Source organism: Pelophylax lessonae, assembly GCF_965119305.1.
Source record: "Pelophylax lessonae genome assembly, chromosome: 12".
Lineage (NCBI taxonomy): Eukaryota > Metazoa > Chordata > Amphibia > Anura > Ranidae > Pelophylax > Pelophylax lessonae.
The window spans coordinates 65,231,973-65,258,111 of NC_138779.1; the positions used below are offsets into that span (position 1 = coordinate 65,231,973).

General features: G+C 40.7%; 1 protein-coding gene across 1 annotated transcript in view; it reads right to left on the reverse strand.

Moving 5' to 3' along the window:
• The window catches only part of TTC12 (tetratricopeptide repeat domain 12), a gene marked incomplete at its 5' end in the record, with an annotated part of 180,982 nt that overhangs the window by 31,879 nt on the left and 122,964 nt on the right, over nt 1-26,139 (reverse strand). The window contains 4 exons of the mRNA XM_082273683.1: nt 1,589-1,723; nt 8,367-8,427; nt 13,998-14,090; nt 24,762-24,930. Of these exons, the coding sequence (XP_082129809.1) occupies nt 1,589-1,723; nt 8,367-8,427; nt 13,998-14,090; nt 24,762-24,930 (458 nt within the window). The remainder of the gene's footprint in view (nt 1-1,588; nt 1,724-8,366; nt 8,428-13,997; nt 14,091-24,761; nt 24,931-26,139) is intronic.

The window sequence follows — 26,139 nt, forward strand, 5'->3', positions numbered from 1 at the left end:
CTCTAGGCACATTTTTTTTCTCACTAGAGTGGGGAAGACTAATGCATCATTTACATGGCGCTGGGATCTGTAGTCTGTGAACGGACTGTATAGTTATGCTTGCACCCCCAGTTGTTGTGTGCAGGCAGTCCATGCAAGTTTTTAGGTGGAAGCAGCCAATGCTTTTCCTCCCAATATGACGGGCATGAGGGTGCAAATGAGTGGCCTTGAATGCAGACAAATTGTGTTGGGAGATGCTTACTGGCCTGGGTGTCAAATTTGGATGAGCAGCTGTGTCAGTGCAGCTTCCCCATACACTTACATTGGCTGCCTGAATGCAACACCCAGCGGATCAAGCCACATAAAAGCATAAATATACCACTTTTTTAAACACTAAAAATCCAAATCTAAGATAAATAAAATTGTGTTTTTGCTGTCATTTTAAACGAAAAAAGTCCCAAATTTTCAAATAAAAGAATACCATGAAATAAAAGTTATTGTTTCGTAGCTCACTGAATCCCTCCCTGCATGTTTCATCCTGCAGGTACATCCATTGTGTGATTCTCTCTCTCTCTCTCTCATTAAATCTTCCTAAAAATTGTCACAGATCATAAATTTGTATTGTCATTAATTTGTGAATTATATAATTATATACTATGGTCGTTTTGGGTTATAGAACACCTAATGATGCTGTTACCGACATGAATAAAATGTTATTTTGTTCATTTTTCCTTTTATATTGCTCTAATAACCCATGTCTCAAATGACTATTGGTTACTTCATGTTGTATTAATGTCAAAATGTAAAATATATTATTTGTATGTTTCATTGAATTCAATAGAAAATTTATGAAACAAAAAAAAATGTTTTAGCTTTGTCTACAGATACACTTTAAAGCTGAAGTTGAATCTGCTTATATTGTACATTCCCTGGTTTCTCAATCTCCCTCACTAACATTAAATTACATTTTTAAATAATCCCTCCATGTCTTTATGGACCTTGCTTTGTGCACTGGTCCAAATCATTTGGTGGTGAGGGGATTTTTGTGTGGGGCTGTTTTTCAGGGGTTGGACTTGGCCCCTTAGTTCCATTGAAGGGACCTCTTAAGGCATCAGCATACCAAACCAAGACTATTTGAATAATTTCATGCTCCCAAATTTGTGGGAACAGTTTGGGGATAACCCCTTGCAGTTCCAATATGACTGAACTCCAGTGCACAAACAAGGTCCATAAAGACACAGATGGCCCATTTTGGAGTGGAGAAACTTGACTGGCCACAGAGTCCGGACCTCAACCTGATAGAATACCTTCGGGATGAATTAGAGTGCCGACTGCGAGCCTGGCCTTCTTTAGACATCAGCGTTTGACCTCACAAATGTGCTTCTAGAAGAATGGTCAAACATTCCCTTAGACACACTCCTAAACCTTGTGGACAGCCTTCCTAGAAAAGTTTAAGCTGTTATAGCTTCAAAGGGTGAGCCAACTCAATATTGAACCCTACGGACTAAGACTGGGATGCCACTAAAGTTCATCTGCGTGTAAAGGCAGGCTTGCCAATACTTTTGGTAATATAGTGTACTGAATAATAGACATAAATAAAATCACTTACCACTATCATTAAACAGGAATCCCAGAAGGTCAGTGAACTAGCAAAATGACTTCTTATAACAATATCCTCAGTGATCCTCCCTATGGCACCAATGCAGCATGGAAACACTTCTGTATTCAAAGTATTCAGTTTTCTCTGAAACAAAAAAGTAGGTCAATCCTATCTGTATCCTGTGAAATGAATTGTATCTGTTCCTAATTTATGTCTTTGATTAAGCATGACATTAAAAATAAGAGAGTGTGTTTTATGCTTATCCCTACACCCGCCTGCAGTGATGCCAGAATATTTGGAAATCCACAACTGGCTCTTACTATTGATCTATAATAGTAGCAATTTAATACTTCATTAATTGTACATGTAAGCATTCTCTTCCAGTCAAAAGACACAGCATCAGATATTTGAGTTCTGGGTAGATGCCAGCAAGCTGAATCCCTTGCTCGCTTCATATTTAACAAAGAATAAAATACTGACAACACAAAAAGCCTTCATTTTAATTATGTCAATTTATGGCAAAAATGGATTGTTTGGGTAGAGGGAAAAAGCCGTATTCTCACCTTCGCAGTAATGCACGCACATTAAAGCATGTTGGGTCGTATGTTAAATTAAGGCAGCTCATTCTTTATTTTTGTGCTGCCAACACACCTACGTAACTGCATCAGAAAACACCTGACCCTTTCTTTTTAAAGTGGTGCATGGCAACGTACTACTATATGTTGTAGGGTGCAACAGCACGGGTGCATTATCCTAGTGCATTGAGGTGCCATTAAAAATGGTCAGCGCTCCAGCGTACCACCACACATAATGAGCATTACAGTTACCACAGTACAATAGTTTGATTTGACCCTTACACATTAAATGTTCAATATCATGGACATGTCCACTTTTAAGGAAACATTGGTTAAGAAATGACAAGATCACAGACTCACAGGACACCAGTAGGACTGCTTTCATCAAATACGTCATCCCACCCACTCCCATCCACTGCCCAGCTATCAAGGATAAGGGTTTGGTACATCACAATTCTGGTTTCGTTTCTGAATTCTTTATTAATTCCAAAGGGACATTATTAAAATACATTTACATTCAACAAATACAACACAATGCTAAAAATCCCAATAACGAAAGGAATCAAGACACAATTACAACAATAATAATAATGTGGCTGCTAGTATGTAAGTGGCCTGTGCAAAATCCTTGATTGCTAGGATCCAAACCCTATTTGATTTACATGATAGGCTGCAGAGAAACGTCATTTAGTGGCAATTTTTCTCTCTAAATGTCACTTTTGCTTTATAAGAATCTACAGAGGCTCTGCTTCTCAAGCAGGCTCAAAGCATCCCCCAACCATGTTATTTAACCACTTCAGCCCCAGAAGGTTTTGCCCCGTTAATGACATGGCCATTTTTTTTTTTTGCGATTTGGCATTGAATTAATTTAAGGGACAATTGCACGGTCGTGCGACGCTGTATCTAAATAAAATTGATGTATTTTTTTCCCCACACATAGAGCTTTCTTTTGGTGGTATTTAATCACCTGTGTGATTTTTATTTTTTGGGCTATAAACAAAAAAGCGCGACAATTCTGAAAAAAAAAAAAAAAAAACAATATTTTTCACATCCTACTGTATAACATTCCCAATTAAAAAAAAAAATTAAAAATCAAACTTTTCATCATTTTAAGCAAATTTGTATTCTGCTACATATTTTTAGTAAAAAAATCCCAATAAGTGTATTTTGATTGGTTTGCGCAAAAGTTATCGCGTCTACAAACTAGGGGAAAGATTTATGTGAATTTTATTTTATTGTTTGATTTTACTAGTAATGCTGTTGATCTTCATTTTTTTAGTGGGTCTGCGACACTGGGGCGGACAGATTGGACCCCTAACTGACATTTTTGGGGGGACCAGTGACATTACTACAGTAATCAGTGCTAAAAATATGCACTGTTACTGTAATAATGACACTGGCAGGGAAGGGGTTAACCCAGGGGCGATCAAAGGGTAAACGTAGGCGGTGTTTTCTAACTTTATGGGGAGGGGCTTAAGGAATCAACACAGAGAACAGTGGTCCTAAATAGGAGGATCACAGGCGCTGTGTTCATTCCAGAGAGAACAACGGTCTGTCTGGCGGCAATCGTGGCTGACGGCCCCATGGCTCGACTTCCCTGCTCCCAAATGGGGGCAGGAGTGCTCCCGCGAACTGATGTACCTATATTTCAGTTCGCGCAGCCTAGCCCAGCCTGCCGCAGTATATCTGCGGCGGGCGGTCGGCAAGTGGTTAAAGGAATTTTGTATTCTTAATGTTTCCCTTTAGACCTTATTAAAAGAGCTCTCCACCATCGAAAGGTATGTTTACTTTCTTTTTGCCAGTATCCATTTCCCTGTGCCCTTTTTTGGAAATGTCTTGCCTATTAGCCTATTAGCCTTGCAAATGGAGAGAACACAGCAAACACTCTATTTAGTTTGCCTGGTCAGTAATAAAAAAAGATCAGCTGCAGAGAGACCACAGGCCATACTAATGACTAATCATTTGCCTATTTTTATTCCATGGTGCCCATACTCTTTAACCCTTTTGTGAGCAGTTTTCATGACTTTTTGAAGCACTGGGAGGCATTGGTCGGGTAACCTAAGCATTATGGGGTGCATGTGCAGCATCTGACTATGGTGGCTGTGTAATCCCAGAATTTCACCACTGGTCTGCTCCTTTGATCCTTTGGCCCTTCATATGGGGAAAATAGGGAGGCAGAAACCATCAGCCTCAACCCCAAGAAAGCAGCAGCCTCCTAATCAGCACCATACTTGACTGCCACTGTCCTGGGTAACAGGCTTTTAACTGAAAAACATCACACACAGAATAACAACAGTTGTGGGTAAACTTTCTCAGGAGGGGAGAAACAGCATTGAGTGGGGAGTGCATGGATCAGCTGGAAATTAAGTTTGATGAACTAGTGCAATGTTTATGTATTAGAGGAAGAAAATGTTTCCACCTTCAGCAGAAAAATCTAGAGAACAGGCAGCTGCACCAAAATCTCCACATTAGAGGGAACCCAGAATCATTGAGGAACAAGAAGATTTAGTCATAGCTGATGGGCTTATTCACTACTGTAGGCCCAAATAGGCCTGATATAGACTGTCGTATAGACAGTGCCCATTGCTCACTGGGCTCTACACTACCAGCTAGTGACAGTAAAGAAATGATTTTGCCAAAACACATCAGTCATTCACTTTAAGGGCGAAAAAATACAAATATTCTTCCACTACTCTTGCAAAAAGCCGTAACTTAAGACCTGTTACATCTCATCTTCAGAAAATACACTATGACTGATTTTTCTGATTGACAATAAATAACTATCAGGAAACGAATAGAGCTAATTCTCATTTTCACACATCTAATGCTTATTCCAGTGCAGCTACTGCCCTTGCCCATGTACCAGCACACAGACGAGCTTGGGCTAGCATCCAGTGTGCACTGACACCTAGGCACTTTTTTACGTTTACGCCAGCGCACAGTGGCACGCACATCCACGCTCATTGGCTCGAAGCTGCCTATTTAAAGGAAATTCTGGTGTGTGCTAATTGCTGGATGTTCTTCAGCTTTCCCGTGACGCACGTTCCTGCAATTTGCTGACTGATCTTCCGTTGCTAACGTGGCACGTTCCTGACCTTGTTCTGTGGATTCTGGATCCCGATCTTGGTTTGTCTCTGGCTATTCTCTGCCTTCTTCCCTTGTACTGACCTCAGCCTGCTACTTGACCTTGCTCTGCCTGCTTCCCTGGTACTGACCTTGGCCTGCTATTGAACCTCGCTCTGCCTGCTTCCTGTCCACGCGGCTGCCTCACTGTGTATGACCCTAGCTACCCTTGACTACATTTCAGTCTGTGGCAATCAACTGCTACCAAGCTACTGGCACTCATACTTATTTGAGCCTTGTACCTCTGTCACCACATTCAGGGGTGCTTGGACCAGAGCCACAAGGGAAGCCCTCTCACCAAGGTACCTCCAACGAAGGTACAAGACACATTCTTGCACATTCTTGACTCTCTGTTCTGTTAAATAACATTTTCACAAGGGGCATATTACGTTTGGACTTAGAAAGTCCTATTGTGGTCATAAAGAAGTTAAAAGAACAAGTCTTCAATGGCTATTTTTGATAATCTGAATCTGTTGTACTAGTGTAGGCTTACTTCAAAAAGGTTACTTGATCCCTGGAGAAAAAGATATCAGGTAAATCTATCTTGAATTTACATAAATTTACATAAAAACTGTACCAATTTTGGAACAAGAAAGATTATAAAGTAATAATGTTTGAGGAGATACAGAAGCAGACTGGGTCTGTAGGAGATGGAACAAAGGAGCTGGATCAATACACAAGAGAGGAGCAAGCATAGCGAAGAAGGGCAGAGACATAATGTGAAGGGACAATTAAGTACAACAGGAGCACCAAATCATAGCAGGGAACTGTGAGGAAAAATATGCTACTTGCTTTGAGGTAGTTACAAAACGGTTTCCAGATTACAGGCAAAATGAAGTAGAGTGGACTGGTGGACTGAAAATTTTAAGCAATGAACAGGTAAACAATGCTGTTTATATGCAATTTAAGGTTTATTTTCAATTTTGGTATCTTTAATAGGGATGATCGAACGGTTCAGGTCGACCATCGGCTTGACCCGAACATTGGCTGTTCGAGGTTCGGCCGAATTCCGAACTTTTTGCTGAAAAAGTTCGGAATTCGGCAACCAGAACCAACCAAAATGCAATGGGACAGGAAATGGGCTTTAAAAGCCCGTGATTGGACCAGAACCATCAGTAAAAGCCAATTGAGGGGGCAGGAGAATGCTAGGAATGTGATTGGAGTGACTAGGGGGTACAGAGGCCAATCATTAGTGAATACGCCCCCAGTATATAAGATAGCCCTGCCAAATTCCTAGCATTGTAATACAGGGACGTGGAAGAGAGTGGAAGCAGTTCTGTTACTTCTGCTCTCAAAGTGTCATTTAGCAATTATTAGGAAAGGGATATCTAGTGTAGTTAAGGTGCTATTTTCCACTTTGGTTAGATTCAAAAATCTAGTTTCTGTAGGGAAAGTGTTAAGTGCCAGGGTGACCGTAGTGTAGTGTAGGGTGAACTGACTCTGACTGCTATGGCAGGGTGACCAAACCCATCCATGTAAGGGTGACCGCTATAGAGAAAAGATCGTTTCTGTTAGAACACTAATAGAACAGGGATATGGCTTCGCCCCTGTCACCCTGCTTTTTGCTGCAGGCGTTTATAGGGCTTTTTTGAGGGCATGTTTGGAGTCAGGCATGACATCTGAACTTCTGTGTAGGGGTATATATACACACACACACATGTATGTATATATACACCTACACATATATAGGTGTGAAAGGAGCAGGCTGCGCTAATTAAATAATTAGCAGGCATATGGCTCTGCTCCTATCACACCTATATGTGTGTATGTGTATAAATACATATAAGTGTGTGTGTATATATACCCCTATACACAAGTTAAGATGTTTTGCCTGCCTCCAAAGACCCCAAAAAAATGCCCCAAAAAACGCCTGCTGCAGAAACACACCTGGGCGTTTTTGTAGCTGGCGTTTATTTTGGGCATTTTTTGGGCGTCTTTGGAGGCAGGCAAAACATCTGAACTTCTGTATAGGGGTATATATACACACACACTTATATGTATTTATACACATACACACATATAGGTGTGAAAATAACAGAAACCTTATGCTTGCGCTAATTAAATAATTAACACCCATAGGGCTTCTCTGCTATAACACCTATATGTGTGTATGTGTATAAATACATATAAGTGTGTGTGTATATATACCCCTATACAGAAGTTCAGATGTTTTGCCTGCCTCCAAAGAACCCCAAAAAATGCCCAAAAAAAACACCTGCTGCAAAAACACACCTGGGCGTTTTTGTAGCTGGCGTTTTTTTGGGCATTTTTCGGGTGTCTTTGGAGGCAGGCAAAACATCTGAACTTCTGTATTGGGGTATATATACACACACACACACTTATATGTATTTATACACATACACACATATAGGTGTTATAGCAGAGAAGCCACATGGGTGTTAATTATTTCATTAGCGCAAGCATAGTGTTCTGCTACTTTCACACCTATATATGTGTATGTGTATATATACATACATGTGTGTGTGTATATATACCCCTACACAGAAGTTCTGATGTTATGCCTGCCTCCAATAACCCCCAAAAAATGCCCAAAAAAACGCTTGCTGCAAAACCGGCAAGGTGTGAAAATAGCGGAGCCATATCCCTGTTCTATTGCAATTCTAATACAAACAAACTTTTTTTTCTGGTTCTGGACATGCTACAGAGCTGAAACTTCACAGGTACACTTTTTAGACCCCCCAGACACTAAATCCAAAGAAATCTCTTTTTTTTTCTTCAATAATTTTTTTAATAATTGGCTCTCTATCAAAAATGAGAATTTTTAAGAACTTTTTTTGTGTGATTAATAGTCCCTGGGGCATGACCCAGAACCCTAGTCACTTTTTAGGGGCATTTATTGGGTTTTAGGGCTTCAAAATGGTATTTTTTGATTACCGAAGTTCGGGTTCCATTGATTTCAATGGGGTTCTGAAATGCGGGCCGAACTTTTGGGAAGTTCGGGTGTTCTGGTCGAACCGAACTTTTGAAAAGTTCGATCATCCTTAATCTTTAATATTTATATTTGAAGATTTTCACTTTCTTGAATTGAGTAATTTTATTTTCAGACCTAATATAATCATTACTCTTACCAGAAGTGAGATAAACGAGGAAAGTAGTTCTAATGAAGAGGTCCTGAAATACGGATTCAACCTGGTGATGAATAAACAGCAAGATGATTAGATACACGTGTTCTGTGTCACCTGAAAGAGTTTATCTCTCATAATTTACAACACATTGGCATAAACGTACACTACTTACATTAAGACATCAAATTATCAATGTTTAAATTAGCAGTTTCAAAAGTTGAACAGGACATAACTTTTATTCTTCTTTTCAGTTTTACACAGCTTAACCACTTCTTTAGCGTAAGGTTTTACCCCCTCAATGACCAGGCCATTTTTTGCAATTTGGCATTGCGTGACTAACTGGTAATTGCTCAGTCATGCAATGCTATACCCAAACAAAATTTACTGCAAAAGTTATAGAGTCTATAAACGATGGTGTATATACTGGAATTTACGCAGCTTTTACTTTCTGGCTGCCTGTCTCATTTCTTGAAGTGCTAAAATGGCAAGTTAGTACAACCCCCCCCCCCCCCCTCCCCAAATCACCCCTTTTTGGAACGTAGACACCAAAAGAAATTGACATGCAAATACATGCGTAGGCTGCAGGCCCCGGCAAGGCACGCTGATATCTGCAGACCCTAACTCTACCTTAAAGAGTCTCCACAGTGTGAGAACATGTATTCTGATGGACATAGGGTCTGCAGATCTCAGGGTGCCTTGCTGAGTCCTGCAGCTTATGCATGTATTTGAAAATGTGTCAACAAAACCCCTGTTTTTAACGCGTACTGTTAGACAGGTTAATTCGGTTGGTCGCAGGCTGGTTGGTAAGTTGCAATTGCGGTTTACATATGACACCAGATTGATGCTTGCATTTTCCTTTGCATGCAAACACGGGGGGACAAGGGTGCTTGAATTTTTTTTTTGCTCTTTTATTTTATTTTGACACCTTCCCTTTCATTTTTTTATTTTTTTTTTATCATTTTTATTGTTATCACAGGGAATTTAAATATCCACTATAATAGCAATAAGTAGTGACAGGTACTCTTTTTTTTAAATTTACGTATATGCTGAGAACAAACGCTGTTGCTGTCAGAATAAACAAGTCAATGCTGCAGCTGATGGGTGCACCTGCAAAGCAAACAATGGTTAACAATAAAACACAGTAACAATAAAACATTACAATATAATAGTATACAGTGCAGTAAAACAGTAGATTGGTCTCCAATCAGCACACTGGTTCCTGGTGTGAGCGGCAGGAGTTACAGCTTACCAGGCATTCTACAGTGGGTGCTGCTCAGGGCACAACTAAATGTAAGTTACATTTCCATTGATTTTATGAGATTTTGGAGAAATTTTAAATAAATGTATTGCACTATCATCTGCCTTTGCTTCTTTTTGGGAATCCTTAGCGGATTGGAGCCTGGCTCAATATCATAAAGGTTTTTGCCCAAGTCGAGGGTATTAAGGATTAAGATGATGTGTTTGAAAACAAACAAGACACAAATGGTGACCAATATTGTATATAAAGCTTGGGGGGTCTTGACGGCCCAATTATATCTGGTGAGTGGCCCTTTGGATTAAGGTGAGGAAATATCACATATGAGCATGCATGAGACGGATTTATTGAAGCACAACTAAGCACGGGATGCAGAAGATACCTATCTATATATTTGAAATATTTATAATTTTATTTCATTAAATATTTTTTTACATTTTTTTGCACATTTGAATTGTTGACACATAATCATGAGAAATCTGTATTTTGACACATGAGGAATTAATTCACATATTATTCAATTATATTCACTAATATAAGTAGCACACTCACTATATAGAGCAGCGCCTAAAACTTTAATTATATACATTTATTATTTTTAAAATGTCCAAAAATGTATGGCAGCTGCAGGGTGAAATTTCTATTAGTAACATGTAGGAGGCACCTTTTTTTCTGTTTTTAATTTTTTTTTAACTGCCAATTGTTTTTATTCAGCTGTCAGCGGGGAAGCCAGTTGACAGCTGATGAGACTCATCGGTTGTTAAGGATGCCATGGCCGGCTTCCCAGCCCTCTCCCTTACAATCAGCTTACACTGCGCCCTGTGCATTTCAGGGTGTTTGGCGGGGCGAACACCCTGCAAACTTGGTTGTTGGTAAACGGCTGAACGGGCAAATGTTTGGCCCAAACTCAAGCTCGGGCCAAACCATTCGTCCAACACTCTGTCACTTCAAACCATTCGTCCAACATCACTCTGTAGCATTGTGTGTTTAAAATTATTATACTGCTGAAAGGTAAGCATCCACCCCTTTCTCAGGTCTCTTGAAGAATTAAAAAGGTTTTAATCTAGTTATTTCTTTTTTTGGCTTCATCCATCTTGCTCTGAATTCGAATTAATTTCTCAGAACCTCTGATGGGAAACATTCCCATATATTATTTTAGCAGCAGCATAGTTCATGGTGTTCTGAGAGTGATGAGCTTAGTTGCCTTTCCAACACACATATAGAATAATTCCATAAAGTCTTAAAAACACTTTTCTACTAGTAGATCCCTTTGGAACATTACTGACATGGAGGACAAATGCAGGTAGTTCAAACTACCTTTGCTTTAAGAATCTGTCAAAACAGCAGCATCATATTCTTAAAGTATTACCATCAGTTTAAAAATTAAGAAACTGGAGGTATTTAAGACCAGCTCTGAGCTGGCATATAAAGGCACACCAGTACTCAGAGTGGGGCATGTCTGTGCTGGATAGCTGGTATTTACGTGACAGCTTCCAGCGTACCAGTCTATTCCCAGACCCACTCAGCAGAAGATTCCTCAGCCAAAGCTAAATGTAAAGAAAAGGGCCAGGTATAGTGGTTATGTCATTACCCAATTATAGCAATGCCCATATTTGGGAAAGTACTAGAGTCACTCGGTTCCTGATTAGGTCTGACTTAATTTTGATTGACACCTACACATCAGTGGGTGGATACTATAGGAAGTCACTATTGGATTGAAAAGCTGCTGCTGATCTGCCCACTGCCATAAGCTGACAATAAACAGCAAGATAGATCTGATGGGGAACTAGTGTTTCAGTTCCCCATCAGTTTCCATCCAGCCCTACTAAAAAACTCTTCATCCATGCATTTGTCAGTATGACATTTCTGGGCCACGCATGATCCTCTTGTTGTCACATGCCTGACGAAGGGGTCCAGCCTGGCCCAAAAAACATTGCACCCTTACTGCTGTGATCACTTTAATAAATGCTTAAAGATCCATGGTGTGTTGGCAAGATTTGCTTTGCCTTATGATGTTACCGGTCTCCAGCTGGTAGTTGCTACAGCACATACGTACTCTTTGCCATCCCCAGGAATGTATACAGTGGGAATATTATATAGTGTCACTGTGCCAGGTGCAATAGCTGGGGGGAAACACACTGAGTAGGGAATTTCCAGTAAAGGCACACCAACCTCAATGCTGGGCTTTGGCAGATTCAATTACCTGTTTCTGACAAGCAGTGGCAGTTTATATAGTGGCAAGGAAAAGTATGTGAATCCCTCGGAATTAACTGATTTGCTACAGTAATTTGCCATAAAATGTGATCTGATCCTCACCTTTAAGTCACAACAATAGATAAACACAATATAGGTTAAGGAAAAAAAAACAAGGGCGCCAGGTCAGAGATGTGTAAAGGTAAAGGCAAATTTTATTTTAAAACACTTACATAAAACAAAGCCAGCATCGACAATCAGGTACTCAAGGATGTGGGTCCCCAAAACCTGTGGTGCTAAGGGGTGGTGTGGGTCGCTTGCATCCAGCCACAGGTGTACCCCTGGGGTCCAAAAATGGAGGTCGGAGAATCCAGAGATGCCGAGGGAGATTCCAAACAAACCTCTCACAGGGACGTCAGTGGCGCACAGCCGTGAGCTGGATGCAGCGTCACAAGACACTGCCGGTTCCTCCACGGAAGCCGTCAAGAGACAACTGAAGCTGTGGAGAGGGCGGGCCGCAACATCGTTTTGAAGGAGGTGGATCCTCTGAAACGACATTGCGGCCCACCCTTTCCACAGCCTCAGTTGTCTCCTGCCGGCTTCGGTGGAGGAACCGGCAGTGTCTTGTGACGCTGCATCCGACTCACGGCTGTGCGTCGCTGACGTCCCTGGGAGAGGTTTGTTTGGGATCTCCTTCGGTGTCTCTGGATCCTCCGACCTCCATTTTTGGACCCCGGGGGTACACCTGTGGCTGGATGCAAGCGACCCACACCACCCCTCAGCACCACACGTTTTGGGGACCCACGTCCTTGAGTACCTGATTGTCGATGATGGCTTTCTTTTATGTAAGTGTTTTAAAATAGAATTTGCCTTTACCTTTACACATCTCTAACCTGGCGCCCTTGTTTTTTTCCTTAACCTACATGTCTGGAGGGATCCCTCACCTCATCTAGGAGCTGCCGGTCTTCGCACCCCAATCCATTTGGACTTCCCATTTCCACAACAACTGAGACCACCACATTCCCATTCATCTATCCGGGACATCATACTGAACCCGTGGACAGGTTTTTGGATTTATTTTTATGACTATGTGTTATTTACCATGCAGGGTTCCTTACACATGTGGTTGCAGTGAGCGCTGACCCATCGGTCCAGGTTGGTGTAGTGTTTGATAAACACAATATGCTTAAGCTGATAATACACAAACAATTCTAATTTCTTGCATCTTTATTGAACACACCTATTAAACATTCACAGTGCTGGAGGAAATTACTTTAATGAAAGCTAATTGGAGCTTACTTTGCAGAGACAGAGCTGTCAGAGCCCCGCTCTCCTCTATGGGAGATCGGATGATAACGGACCGCCTGTCAATTTTCATCCGATCCTATCCAATCCGGTCCTCCAGTCGGATGGAAAATAGGGTTTCCATCCGTCCGGATTTCACAGAAAGGATCTGATGGGAGAGCAGCAGGTGTCAACGGACATGTCACCGCTGACATCCACTGCCCCATAGAGATGCATGGAGCATCTGATCAGGTCTGCCTGAAAAACTGACAGGCGTAGGCATCCGTCAGGCAACTGTTAGACAAAATATCTTTAAATGGAGACAGTTTAGTACTGTGACTACTCTTCCTAGAAGTGTGCGCCCAGCCAGGATGACTCCCAAGGCCTAACGCAAATTCCTCATTGAGGTAAAGAAGAACCCACAAGTAAAAGCTATTGGCTTGATGACACCACTGGAGCTGGCAGATCAGATCACATTTTATGGAAAATTACTTCAGAAAACAAGTTAATCCCAAGAGATTCACATACTTTTTCTTGCCACTGCAAACACAATAAATATTGACTGTTATCTAAAAATGTCTTTTTATTATAGTGTATTTGGATATCCACACGAAGGAAACGTTTGAAAAGCTGTCTTGCAAAGCTGAAAGTCATGATAATAGACATAAATTTGAAGCATTGCAAAAATCAGGCACTTGTATGTTTTCACATATCTTCTATTTGCTACAAATAAAAAATAATAAGAACATGATTTGAGTTCTCCGATGGACTGATATCCCATCAGAAGCAATGAAGATAGCTGTTTGTCTAAATTTCCTGTAATGTTCTACAACCACTGACTTTCTATAAAGGCAGTTTTTTTTAGCAGTGTATGACAGAGAAGTCAAAGTAAAGTGTATTACCTCTGCTCCTGTGTCAGGCTGTACAGTATATCCATGGCTTCACCTGCTCTCCCATCCATTAGTGTCACATATTCTACAAGACATTTCAACAGCCTAGAAGATGCAAGAAAATGTCAGCTGATAATAGTGTTCATTATTATTTTTAGATAAAGGGATTTGGGACTAAAGGGATAAGAATCTTAGAAGTATGTGATATACAGACCCTATTCAGAACATATTGAAAACCATAAATAACAAGTAATTAGAATAAATACTCTTCATAGTATATGACAATTTCTTAGGCATACTGACTCCATTTTGGGCCTTATAAACTAAAAAAAAATGCAAGATAAAAAATCTAGGAAGGGAAAATGTACTTTCTAACTGATTGTCTTGGCTAACGCATCCAAAATGTACTGTGAATAAATGATTCTGATTAATCCATTATCTCAACTTCCTTCTTTGTCTAATATGATAATTTACCATTTTGTTGGTCCCCCCTCACTCCTCTACCCCAATCCATTCCACTCTCTACCCTATATCCCCTCCCGTCCACTCCCCCCCCCCTCCTCCAGTTGGAACATCTGACTTGCTGTAACGATTGTACACCTCATTTTTTCATTTCAAAACATTTTATTAAGGCTTGAGCATGAAAAAAATTTGCAAGATATCAAACATGAGATACAATAGGTAAAACATAAAGGTAAAGTAAAAATACACTGGTCAAACCTATACTAAATAACAGGTCACAATGGAGGATTTACCAGATCCCAATGACCAAACAGCGTTCCTTATGCTAACAATATGAATAAACAAGCATGTTTATCTAATGAACCAACACAGAGTAAAAGAAAAAGGGATTTCCTGATGATGCCTCAATAGGCGAAATGCATAGAGATTGGGTTGCTGCCTAAACTCCATGGATAACAACTGATGTAATTTCAGGATAGCGGTGGAGCGCACAGGACCTGAGGAACCGCAGCTAGCAGCGGGTGTGAGACTTGAGTTTACCAGGTCTTGATTGCCGATGGGGCATTGTGCGGGCTCATTGAGCTGGTGCCAGCCGGGCACTTTTTAATGTAAGCATAACTATTATTAAGCTGTTTTTAACTTTTTATTTTTTATTAAACAGTGTTGAGCGATCACCTTTAAAGGTGTATTGTCATTAAAGCGGAGTTCCGGGCACAGAAATCATTTTTCAACAAACATACCCCCGGGACAGTCAGGGCTAGTACATTCCACAATGGCTAGCCTCTGATCTGTCCCGGTTCGCACTTACCTTTTAGAAGAAATACTCACTTATAAAATTTCTTCCACAGCGTTTCCATCTCTCTTGTGGGCAGCTGAAGCCGGCGCGGTCCTCTTCGGCGTCTTCTTCTCCCAGAATGCGCCTGCACCGGCCCCTCTCGTCACTTCCGGTGCGGCGCCGCATTCCTCCACAGCTTTTGGGCATGCCCAGAAGCTGTTTAGCAGGGGAATGCGGCGTCGCCCGGAAGTGACGAGCGGGGCCGGTGCCGTCGCATTGATTCCTGGGAGCGATGACGTTCAGCTCCCAGGAATCAGTGCAAGCCCGGAAGTGACGGCGGAGCCGCGGCACAGAGGGAGGAAGTGAAGACTAGGTGAGTATATTCGATCTTCAATTACAAGGTGAGTAAGTAAAAAAAAAAAAACCTAACTATCCAATTCCTTTTCAGGTGAAGGGGAACAAGCGGATGGGCACAAAAAAAAAATATCGATTTTGTGCCCGGAACTCCGCTTTAATGGTGTTCATTTTAGCTTTTACATTGCTGATTGTCAATTACCTTTTTTTATGGCACCAAATTGTATTTTTATTGATAAAGTATGATTGGTCAAAGAAGCCAACAATCAAACTTAGTGATGCTAAACACACACTGTTTAATTCACTTCTCTTTAAGAATATGGATGGCACTCTAATTATTTTAAATAAAAAAAAATAAAAAAAAACAGGAAAAAAATGAAGTATATATTTGTATAATCAATATACAACTGTCATGTGACCCAGCTCTTTCCCAGCCTATCCACAGGGAAACATTAGCAAAAGGAGCTTCTAGCCCTCTGCTGATGGTCACATGTTCAAAAAAAAAAAGCTTACAGAATACAGAGGTAATAAACAGATTTAATATCAAATAAATGTATTAAATTGTTAGGCCAATCCAGCCTGTTTCACACCCATCTGGTCTCTGTCTATTGTATGTATGTGCTTAGAAAATACAGGGAGGTGACTCCTTAAACCAACATGTAATATCCCTCCACCATAGTGTACAATTGTCTAGTGGACATGTAGTAGGAGGGAGGGAGGGGGCTGTCGATAATTCCTGTAAATACGCCCACATGTGCGACTCTAAAATCACATGGGCTGCTCAGATAAGAAAAAAGAGAAACTTAACAGCATAGAAGGGAACTGAAACTGGCGCATGCTCAGTAGATGTGGCGAGAGCTGGCCTACACAGTCTCAGTCTCAGAGCGATCCTGTCTCATGTGCTGCATGGACAAGCCTTGTCTGACAGGAGGGAGACCCCAGAGAGAACAACACAGTGCGCCTCCTCCTGGCTCTTTCCTTTCCACTACATCTCCAGGCTGCTGTCCCCTTGTCTCGGCTCTGCGTGCAGGCAGGGGTGGGGGAAGGAGCTCAGGATCCAAGGGGAGGGCTGGCCTGGGGGGGGGGAACTAAAGTCTGGGTGGGCCCAGCCCACCCCAGCACCCCTAAATCCGGCTATGTCTGTGTCTCTCCCTCCAAAAGCTGAAAGCGGGTGGGAGGGAGAGGTGGAGGAACTGGCTTTCAGCTGCTGGAGGGAGAGACCAACATTGCCTTGTTCTGTCATTGATCCCCCTCCCCACCAATCTTCCTGCTGTCCATGCCCCCATGTGTGCCCGGGCCCCATACAAGAGTACCAGTGGTAGCCCCCTGATGGCCCCCCTGCAAAAAGGACCTGGCATAGAGAAGGACTATATCACTCACTGGATCTTGTCCAGAGGAGCTGGAAGGTGGCAACTGTCCTGGGGACTTGTGAGTAAAGAACCTAAACTGATCCCTTGTGACTATGCAGTGCTCTGGAGATTGCACTGGGTTTAGATATAAGCAAAATTGCTAATGTCACACTGGGGCAGTATCAGGGACATCAATACTGAGTAGAACGTGCCTCGTCCATTTTAAAAAGTCTAGGGAGGTGTATATAGGTATGGACTTTAATGGCACATTAAAAGGAGGAAACAATATATAAAATCAATATCTTTTATTCCAAAAATATTATGTTAAAAGAAAGGGGAGATTCCCTAAAACACATATCGTATAGACAACATATACATTTACTTTTACAGATACAGACTCAAATAAGAGCGAGGTATAACAGAATAATACAGGCAGATACCAACTAACACTATTATATCACAAAAGAATAAAAATAATGTCTTTCCTTAATAGAGCTATTCAAGGCAAGTACTCCAATATAAAAGATGTTTTAAATAGTGGATTTAGGGCAGTCGGTCGTGTCCGTAGATGGGCATCTGTTATCGCGCTTAGGCTCCAGGCTCAACATGTTTTGCGCTTACGCGCTTCCTCAGGGGCCTGTCAGGGAGCACTTGTGGACGTGTAGGGGTGATCCCCTCCGACGTGCTGTTTACTTATATGCCGGTATTTACCCAAATCCTGGATACATTTGCAGCATGCAATGCCTATATGATTCTAGGTTGTCTAAATAGAGGACTTGTCCATGAATGTATCCCCACTCTCAACGTGACTCTGGACCAGGTGCTCCTTGACAGGCCCCTGAGGAAGCGTGTAAGCGCGAAACATTTTGAGCCTGGAGCCTAAGCGCGATAACAGATGCCCAGCTACGGACACGACTGACTGCCCTAAATCCACTATTGAAAACATCCTTTACATTGGAGTACTTGCCTTGAATAGCTCCATTAGGGAAAGATATTACTTTTATTCTTTTGTGATATAATAGTGGTAGTTGGTATCTGTCTCTTATTTGAGTCTGTATCTGTAAAAGTAAACGTATATGTTGTCTATACGATATGTGTTTTAGGGAATCTCCCCTTTCTTTTAACATAATATTTTTGGAATAAAAGATATTGGTTTTATATATTGTTTCCTCCTTTTTATGCACCATTAAAGTCCATACCTATACACATCTCCCTTGCACTGGGTTTAAACATTTGTGCATTGGCACACGATAACCAGATGCCAAAGATACTTGCCTCATGGTCTTCAGCTGTGAAGCAGAGGCAGGAAAAGCAGGGGGACTGGCAGGATCACCATATATTTCACTCAAAGTAAAAATTAGAACAGGATACTTTTTAAAGTGGTTCTAAAAGCAAGAGGTTATTTACCGTAATGCATTTTATGCATTAAGATAAAAAAAACCTTCAGTGTACAGCAGTCCCCCTCAGCCCCCCCCCCCTCGATAATTACCTGAGCCCCATCTTGATCCAGCGATTTTTCCATGAGAGCCTCGACTGTCCAGGGCTCTCCCTCCTGATTAGCTGAGACACCATATAAAAGATAAAAGTCAGATTTTGGGTATCCCCTCCAACATAAACACTATTTTTGGTGAGATACTCCCAAAGGTAAATCAGGTCTAAAGAGATGCAGATCCTGCCACTTTCCTCATTAGATCTCTGCAAGTGCAGCACCTGATTGGTAATTATAAAATCAGTCCCATTCACTTTGCACATTGACAAATATCCAGTGTGGTCAATAGGCTTACATTTGGGATTTTAGAGTTCTAACTGTTTGTGCACAGATATTTTATTAAACTCTTTAGGCAACGGAATGTTTATTGCATGTTTGCTGATGCATGACTGCAATGTTCTGCAGAGTTAATGATACCAAAGTGATTTCTTTTGTTCCCTGGGAATGTACGGGTAGCAAACTCTTTTTGAGTTTTCATGTAAAAGATTGTTCATATCTCTTGGTAACTCATTTACATTAGAATCTGTTTTATTTTCTCTGCTTAGCAGTGGTCTCCGTCATCTCAGTTTATAGCAACAAACATAATCCAAGCCTACTGTTCAGGCTCAGCAAGGAGCTTTTGTTATCAGTTTAAAAATTCTTCTTATTCATAAATAAAAACACGTTTTTTTTTTTGATGTTCTAACAGCGAGAAAGGAATGCATATCCTATTATAATACGTACAGGTATACATTTCTGCCCTTGCAACAGCAAATTACAGTATTTCACTGCTGGATACTTCTTCTGTGGATCAACAGCAATCATTTAAAATAGCCTTGAAAAATAGTTGGAGATAAGCTTACCATAGAATTTGTCTGTTCCCAGGTTTCTATGAATAATGAATGTAAGGGCAGAGAAGCAAATATCTGGATACTTTAGCAGAACAGTGTTATATTTGGATGAGAGGGTCAATTTGTCACTGTTCTAAACATACTTTGAAAAACTGCACTGAAAAATGATGGTGTGAAGACCCAGGCACGTGTACTGGGAAGAAAAAAAAAGTTAGAAATACTTGTACTTTCTTTTATTTCTTTGCATCAAAAATCTTTTTTTTTTATCCAAACAAAGATGTTTAATAAAGATTCAGCACCATTACAATGGCAGCAGTTCATGCCAGTACATTTGCCAGTCTATTTTTTTTTTTTTAACATATTAATGTAATTATATCAATGTTCAGTAGTCACAGCTTAGACCAATAGCCACCAGTTCAGAAGTGCACTACCACCATGCATATCAGATATACCTAGTGCAGTTATGCATTGAGCCCGAGCAACCTGTCCATCGTCAGATCCACCGTGGCGAGCCCCGGGACATCCAACCAAGGTGCCCGTAGTTTTTCATATTTAGAGGTACTATCTCTGTGCTGGTATACAATCTTCTGCAACCTCAACACGCTGCCTACGTTTTTTACCCATTCTCCTACTGTAAGAGGGTCTTCTGACTTCCAGTGCACTATTATTAGTTTCCGTGCCTGAAAGTACTCTATGTATGGTCTCTCTTGTGTAGACTTCCCTACATCAAAAATCTTTAGAGCAGAAGTAAAGTCTGACAGCTATATCCTAATGCTTCCTTCCATATCCCTCCCCCCCCCCCCCACACACACACACACACACACGGCTCTCTTTAATAACCTACACTGACAATAAAACATGTTTACTACCTACCTATCAGCAGCTACAGGCTATGTCCAGCCTGACACTAACCTGAGAATAACAAAGAAGGTTCCTGTCTTTCTATTTCCCTGTGCCATCTAGCAGCTCAAGGGTAGATAGGATTGCCCAGTCAAGATGGCCACCAGTTAAAAGCATGTCGCGGGTTTGGAACGCACGCAGTGGAAGTGATGCCAGGAAAGGAGCGGTAACACGTTTCAGAGCATGCGCACTAAGCTTCTTTTGAAGAAGGTCCTGGAAGAGCAGGGGCCATCTTGACTGGGCAATCCTATCCACCCCCAAGTTGCAGAACGGTACAGGAGATGGAAAGAACAGTGACAGAAGCCCAGCCAGGAACATATTATGATGAGCCTATCTTATGCCTATGTCTTGTAAGTGATTTTAAACTGTGTTAAACAATAAACTGCTGGCATTCTGCACTTAGAGGCACCATCTCTGTTCTTCTCTTTTCATGCCAGAGTCGCTTCTCCTGTTTGAAGAGCTGCCCTAGTTCTACCTCCAGTTGTGCAATTATTGTCCTTACCCATTCTGAAAAGACCCATTAGGCAGAAGCACCCTATTTTTCTTTTACGGACACCAACCATTCAGAAATGAGAAAGGCTCATCGTTTTCCTTTTCTAGTACAGAAGGTGCCATCTTTATAATCAGCCCACAAGAGCAGACATAAAATGTAAAGCTGGTGCTAGGCTTTCTAATTGGAAAGTCCGAAATGCCTGCACACACTAAACCATGAAAGCACCCTGTGAAAGGCCACAACTTGAAAATATGCTTCTTGATGCTTTATAATCTTGTTTTCCACATGGTTTCTAAAATTTGCTGGAAAACAACTTTATTTTTTCAACTTTAGGAAAAACACACACAAAAGGGTGCAAACTCCAAGTGCATTACCACCATAACCATTTATTAAAAAACTCAACAAAAGCATACTCACAAACAAGATAAAATCAGGCTTTTAAAAAAAACCCTCAAAAACAGCTCCAACAGGTGGGACGGGTATCCTTATCCAATGCCACATAGTGGAGAAGCTTATGCATTTCAGGGGACACCCCCCTCAAAGCTAACCCAACCATTCAGTGAGCCACTATTTGAGTGTTTACACATCCAAGACATACTCAACGAGCATGGGGGTAGTTATCCCTGACCAGTGACAGCCCCTCAATGGAAAGAAAAAAAAAGAAAAAAAAAACCCCTGTAATGCACATCAATATAACCCAAAAAGTGCAGCGCTAAAGAAAAATGAAAAATTATGAATGATAATAAAACTCCAAAAGCATGAAAAATATAATAAAAGAGGGTAGTGTCCAAATGAATGAATACAGTCCCAACAACAAGTGCAAAGATGCGATTCCTCATGCAGGGTATTCAAAGAAAACTTTTTCCGGTGACACCAAGGAAAAGTGTGAGAAGGGGACACCTCTGTGCACGGGTATAACTAGCAGCTTACCGGAACTCTGTGGCTGCTCAATTGAATGAGACAGCCTCTCCCAGCTAGTACTAAAACCAGTGTAGTCACTAGATGTCTGACTCAGGCACTTTCAAAACTTCGTGGCTACCTTCAGAAAGACCGCCTCTCCCGGCAAGTTGTTAGACCAATAGGATTAGTGGATGTCAGGCTTGGCATTCCTCAGTTACTCCATAAATGCATATGTGAAAAGAATAGAGGCCCATAGCGTAATCCCATTAAACATATAGGCAATATTTATTAAAAAACTACTTACAAACATGAGACAAAACAGGCATGTAGTGGGCTGGTAATAGACGAAAAACATGGCACTCCCATATGCATGCATACAATACACGATCCTCTTAAAACATTAATGTATGTGGACATACTGTATGCACCAGTCTAAATGTTACAAACGCCAAATGCTGGCATCCCACAGTAGCTCACGCGCCACCACCTACGTAATCCAGGGGCCAAAATTAAGTCCCACAGTCAGGGATGAGCCGCTGGAAGACATGCTCCATACCAAGGAACGCAAAGGCAGAAGTGCTGGCCAAAAGTGCGTCATAACACTAAATATACCTGTCACTAGAGATAATTTATGCCTGTGGCTAATTGCGCACAACCAAAACCCACATCCCCCCAGCACTGCACATCAAAAGAGGACCTCCTTCGATACAAAGGGGATTCCAGAAAAACAAAAAAATTATATTAAAAAAAATATATATAAAAAAAATAAAATAATAATATAAAATAGTTAATAAATGCACGTAAATGGGCTACATGGGGGAAAATACCGAGAGAGCGGGATACCACCAAAGTGCAAACCTCAAATATTTTAATTGGAATAAGTGGTACTCACACAATATAAAAAATAATGATATACAATACATGCACTATAAGAATATAAAAAAATACATATTAGAAAAAAAATATATATACATATATATATATATATATACACATATATATATATATATATATATATATATATATTCACTAGTCTGTAGATGCATATACAGATATAAATATACACACACACACCAGCTAGTTAATCAATCAAAATAATATACGCATAATCAAAATGGTACAAATTGCATTACAATGAATATGGAAAAAAATAATTAAAATAAATAATAAAAATAAGTGAGTTATAGGACATCTTTACTAGGGTTTAAAAAAACAAGCTTATACTAAGAAATAAATATTGAATTCATTTTTAGGAATAAATAAATGTATGCAAAATGTAAATATATATGTACAGTATATATAAAAAACTCATAAATTCATAAATTCATAATATTTACATCTCCTATGTGGCAAAAAAAGCATAAAGCCAAGGGAACAGATACATATAAGTGCCTAAATACAGGCACTTAGCAAAGTAAATAAAAATAAAAATAAAAACTATGCAGTAAAAACATGCATACACCAGGCAGTGGCCCTAGAGACAAATTCCATCTTAACCCAGTATTCTACCCCCCCCCCCCGAAACCATGGGGTATAGGGCTCTGCCACTATACACAGAATATTACATCCATAGGGCAATGACTGCTTAGAGTGTGTCAAAAGACACACTCCTGTGCCAGATAGGGTGTTCTTAAATGTAAAGACTACCCAAAGGGTAAAGGGGTGTAAAAAATAGGAAAAAGGAAAAGGTGAAAAGAGGGAAGAGGAGAGAAGGGGAAAAAATGAAGCAAAGTCATCAGAGGAACACTGCCAGCTATGATATGCTTCTGCAAGGATATTATGCAACAGAAGAGCAAAGGCTCTATATTAAACTACAACATGGACATCCAGACATTCCTTTAGACACTTTGGCGATAGGGTCGCCAAGTGATGCATCCAGAACGTCTCTCTGCTACAAAGTCTCTGGTACCACCTGCCAGAGTCGCAATCACCAACAATGGCTTCAATACAAAAGACCCTGAGGCCCATAGGGTTTTTACAATGTGATCTCTAAAGTGGCAAGACAATGAGTGTTTGTCAAATGCATGCTTAATATTTATTTTATGCTCGCCAAAGCGTGTTTTTATAGTGTGTGTGGTACGGCCAATATACAAAAGGCCACAAGGGCACATTAAACATTAGATCACAAACTGCGTATCGTAGTTGATAAACTGTTTGATAGGCTAAATTGTGTCATTGGACCCTATTGCTTCCTTCTTCCTATGCCACATGTAAGCACAGGCCCCACAATTTGGAACACCACACCTATAGCTCCCTTTTTGGTCAAAGATCTTACTCCAACCCAGGGGCAATTTACTAGTGGATGTTTTAACCCTGCTGGGGTGATAAGACTCCTCAGGTCTCTGGGTTCATGGAGCATTATCTACAGTCTTTTTGGAATGACTCTAGATAGCAGTGGGTCCTGTTCTAGGATACTCCAGTACTTTTGCAGAGTCTTTTTGATTACAAACACTTTCTGGTTGTATCTAGTAGAGAAAGCCACTCTGTGCTGTTCACTTTCAGCACTATTGGGCTTGTCTACAGACTTTCCATTTCACCAGTCAAAGCCTCACCCTCAACATAATAACCCATTCTATATTTCTCATACACTTCTTTGATCACAGAACTCTCATACCCTTTCTCCAGGAACCTTTTCCTTAAGATCACACCCTGGGCATTGTAATCCTGGAGCTACGTACAAGACCTCCTCAACCTACAAAATTTCCCTAGTGGGACACTGAATATTAATTTAGGGTGATGGTGCATGAAGATAGCAATTGCCTGCAGAGGGCTTGAAATGGGTCCTCAATATGATGCACAGGTCAGTATCTACCATGAGCTCAAGGTCCAAGATAATGCTTTTGATAAGCCTGATTTTATCTGTATTTGTGAGTATGATTTTGTTGCCTTTTTAATAAATGGTTATGGTGGTAATGCATTGATGTTTGTGTGCTTGTGTGTGTTTTTACTGTGCATTCAAGGTTGCCCTCTCTGGGCTGCATAAAGGAAATTATTATGTGCTATAGTCATTCTGAGAAGTTCCTTGGACTGAGCACTAGATGGTTTAAACTTCTTCCTCATTTTAACTTTAGTCTTTGATAGGTTACCCTAAAAACCATTAACAAAGTGAAGCAAGATAGTTTTTTTTTGTTTTAACCCTGATAAAAATGCCCATAAAGAATGCTGTATTTTCTAGAGTCCTGTAAAAATGTATTAGAGATTACAGTAAAAGCTCATGAACATACTTGGGTGGGTCTACGTGTTTGACTAGTAGGAGTCTTCCATCAACTGTTGAGGAATAAACCTTTAGAAGGGCCAGTGTCATTCTTTGAACATCAGGGACCTCTGAAGACAGCAGTGTAAGGATATGATTGCTTACATTACTCTGGGTGATCAAAAAGTGCTGGTTCTGTTCTGTAGAAAAAAAAATAGGTGATTTCCTTTAAATGCAACCTAAAAACGTTATTAAATAAATAAAAAAACACCAAAAACAGGTTTAAAAGTTTTGTGAAGACAAGACATCACAATAAGTTTTTGTTACCACTCCTCAGGAAAGATGTTGTTGAATAAGAGTTCAGCGAAAGGCAACAGAATTAATAAGGGGGATGGAAGACCACAGCTATGAGGATCAATTGCATAGATTACAGTTATTCAGTCTGGAGAGGAGAGTTATAATTAATATCAATAGTGACCCCAATAACTGTGATAAACTGTTTACTCTAAGGTACCTAAAGAGGACACGTGACCACATGATTTAACCTTAGATTGAGAAAAGGTTTCTTTACTGTTAGAGCAAAGAGCTGTCATTTGGCCCTGCCCCCTCTCTATTCTCATTGGCTGAATTTGATTGACAGCAGTGGGAGCCAATGGCGCCACTGCTGTCTCTTAACCAATGAGGAGGGGAGTCCCAGATGGCTGAGACAGTTGTAGACATCGCTGGAGAGGGGGCTCAGGTAGTCATTAGGGGGGCTGAGGGGGGCATGCAATTTCTAACATGGTAGTAATTTATGGCCAGAGAACTTCCATGACCTTTTCTTTTTTTTTTCCAGAAAAAGGCAAGTCATATATTGTTCACTAGAAGTATGGTTCTTTAATACCCGCAATACATGAAATGGTACAATGTCCTTTGTGATTGGGCATGGAAAGTGTGAATTGCGTTCATTAAAAAATATTTCTGCCTTTAGAAGGGTTAGACAAATTGCTACTATGCTACTACTTATAAAGAGTAATATATCAGAATGTTTAAGGTTGTTCCCATTAGAACACGGTGCGAGAAACCTTCATTCCATGCACGTTTCCATCAACATGTTGAAAACACACTGCAGTTGCAATCTGCAGCGTGTGCCAATGTTAAGTTAATGACCCCAAACGCAGGTTGCAGACGCAGTGACAAAACACGAAGAGCGGAGCCAATGTACGTGACGTCACCAAGAACCCAGAAGCTACTTGCATCATCTGGGGGATTGGCAATTTCTAGGCAGTGTTGCTTTTAACTTTGTGAGTATTTGGTACTATTTTAATAAACATACCTTGAATGGTTTTATGCTATGTGGCATATTTGGTTTCTCATTTCCTCTGTGCTCCCGTGAAATAGAGATGACAGTTGTACCTGACGAAGTTGGT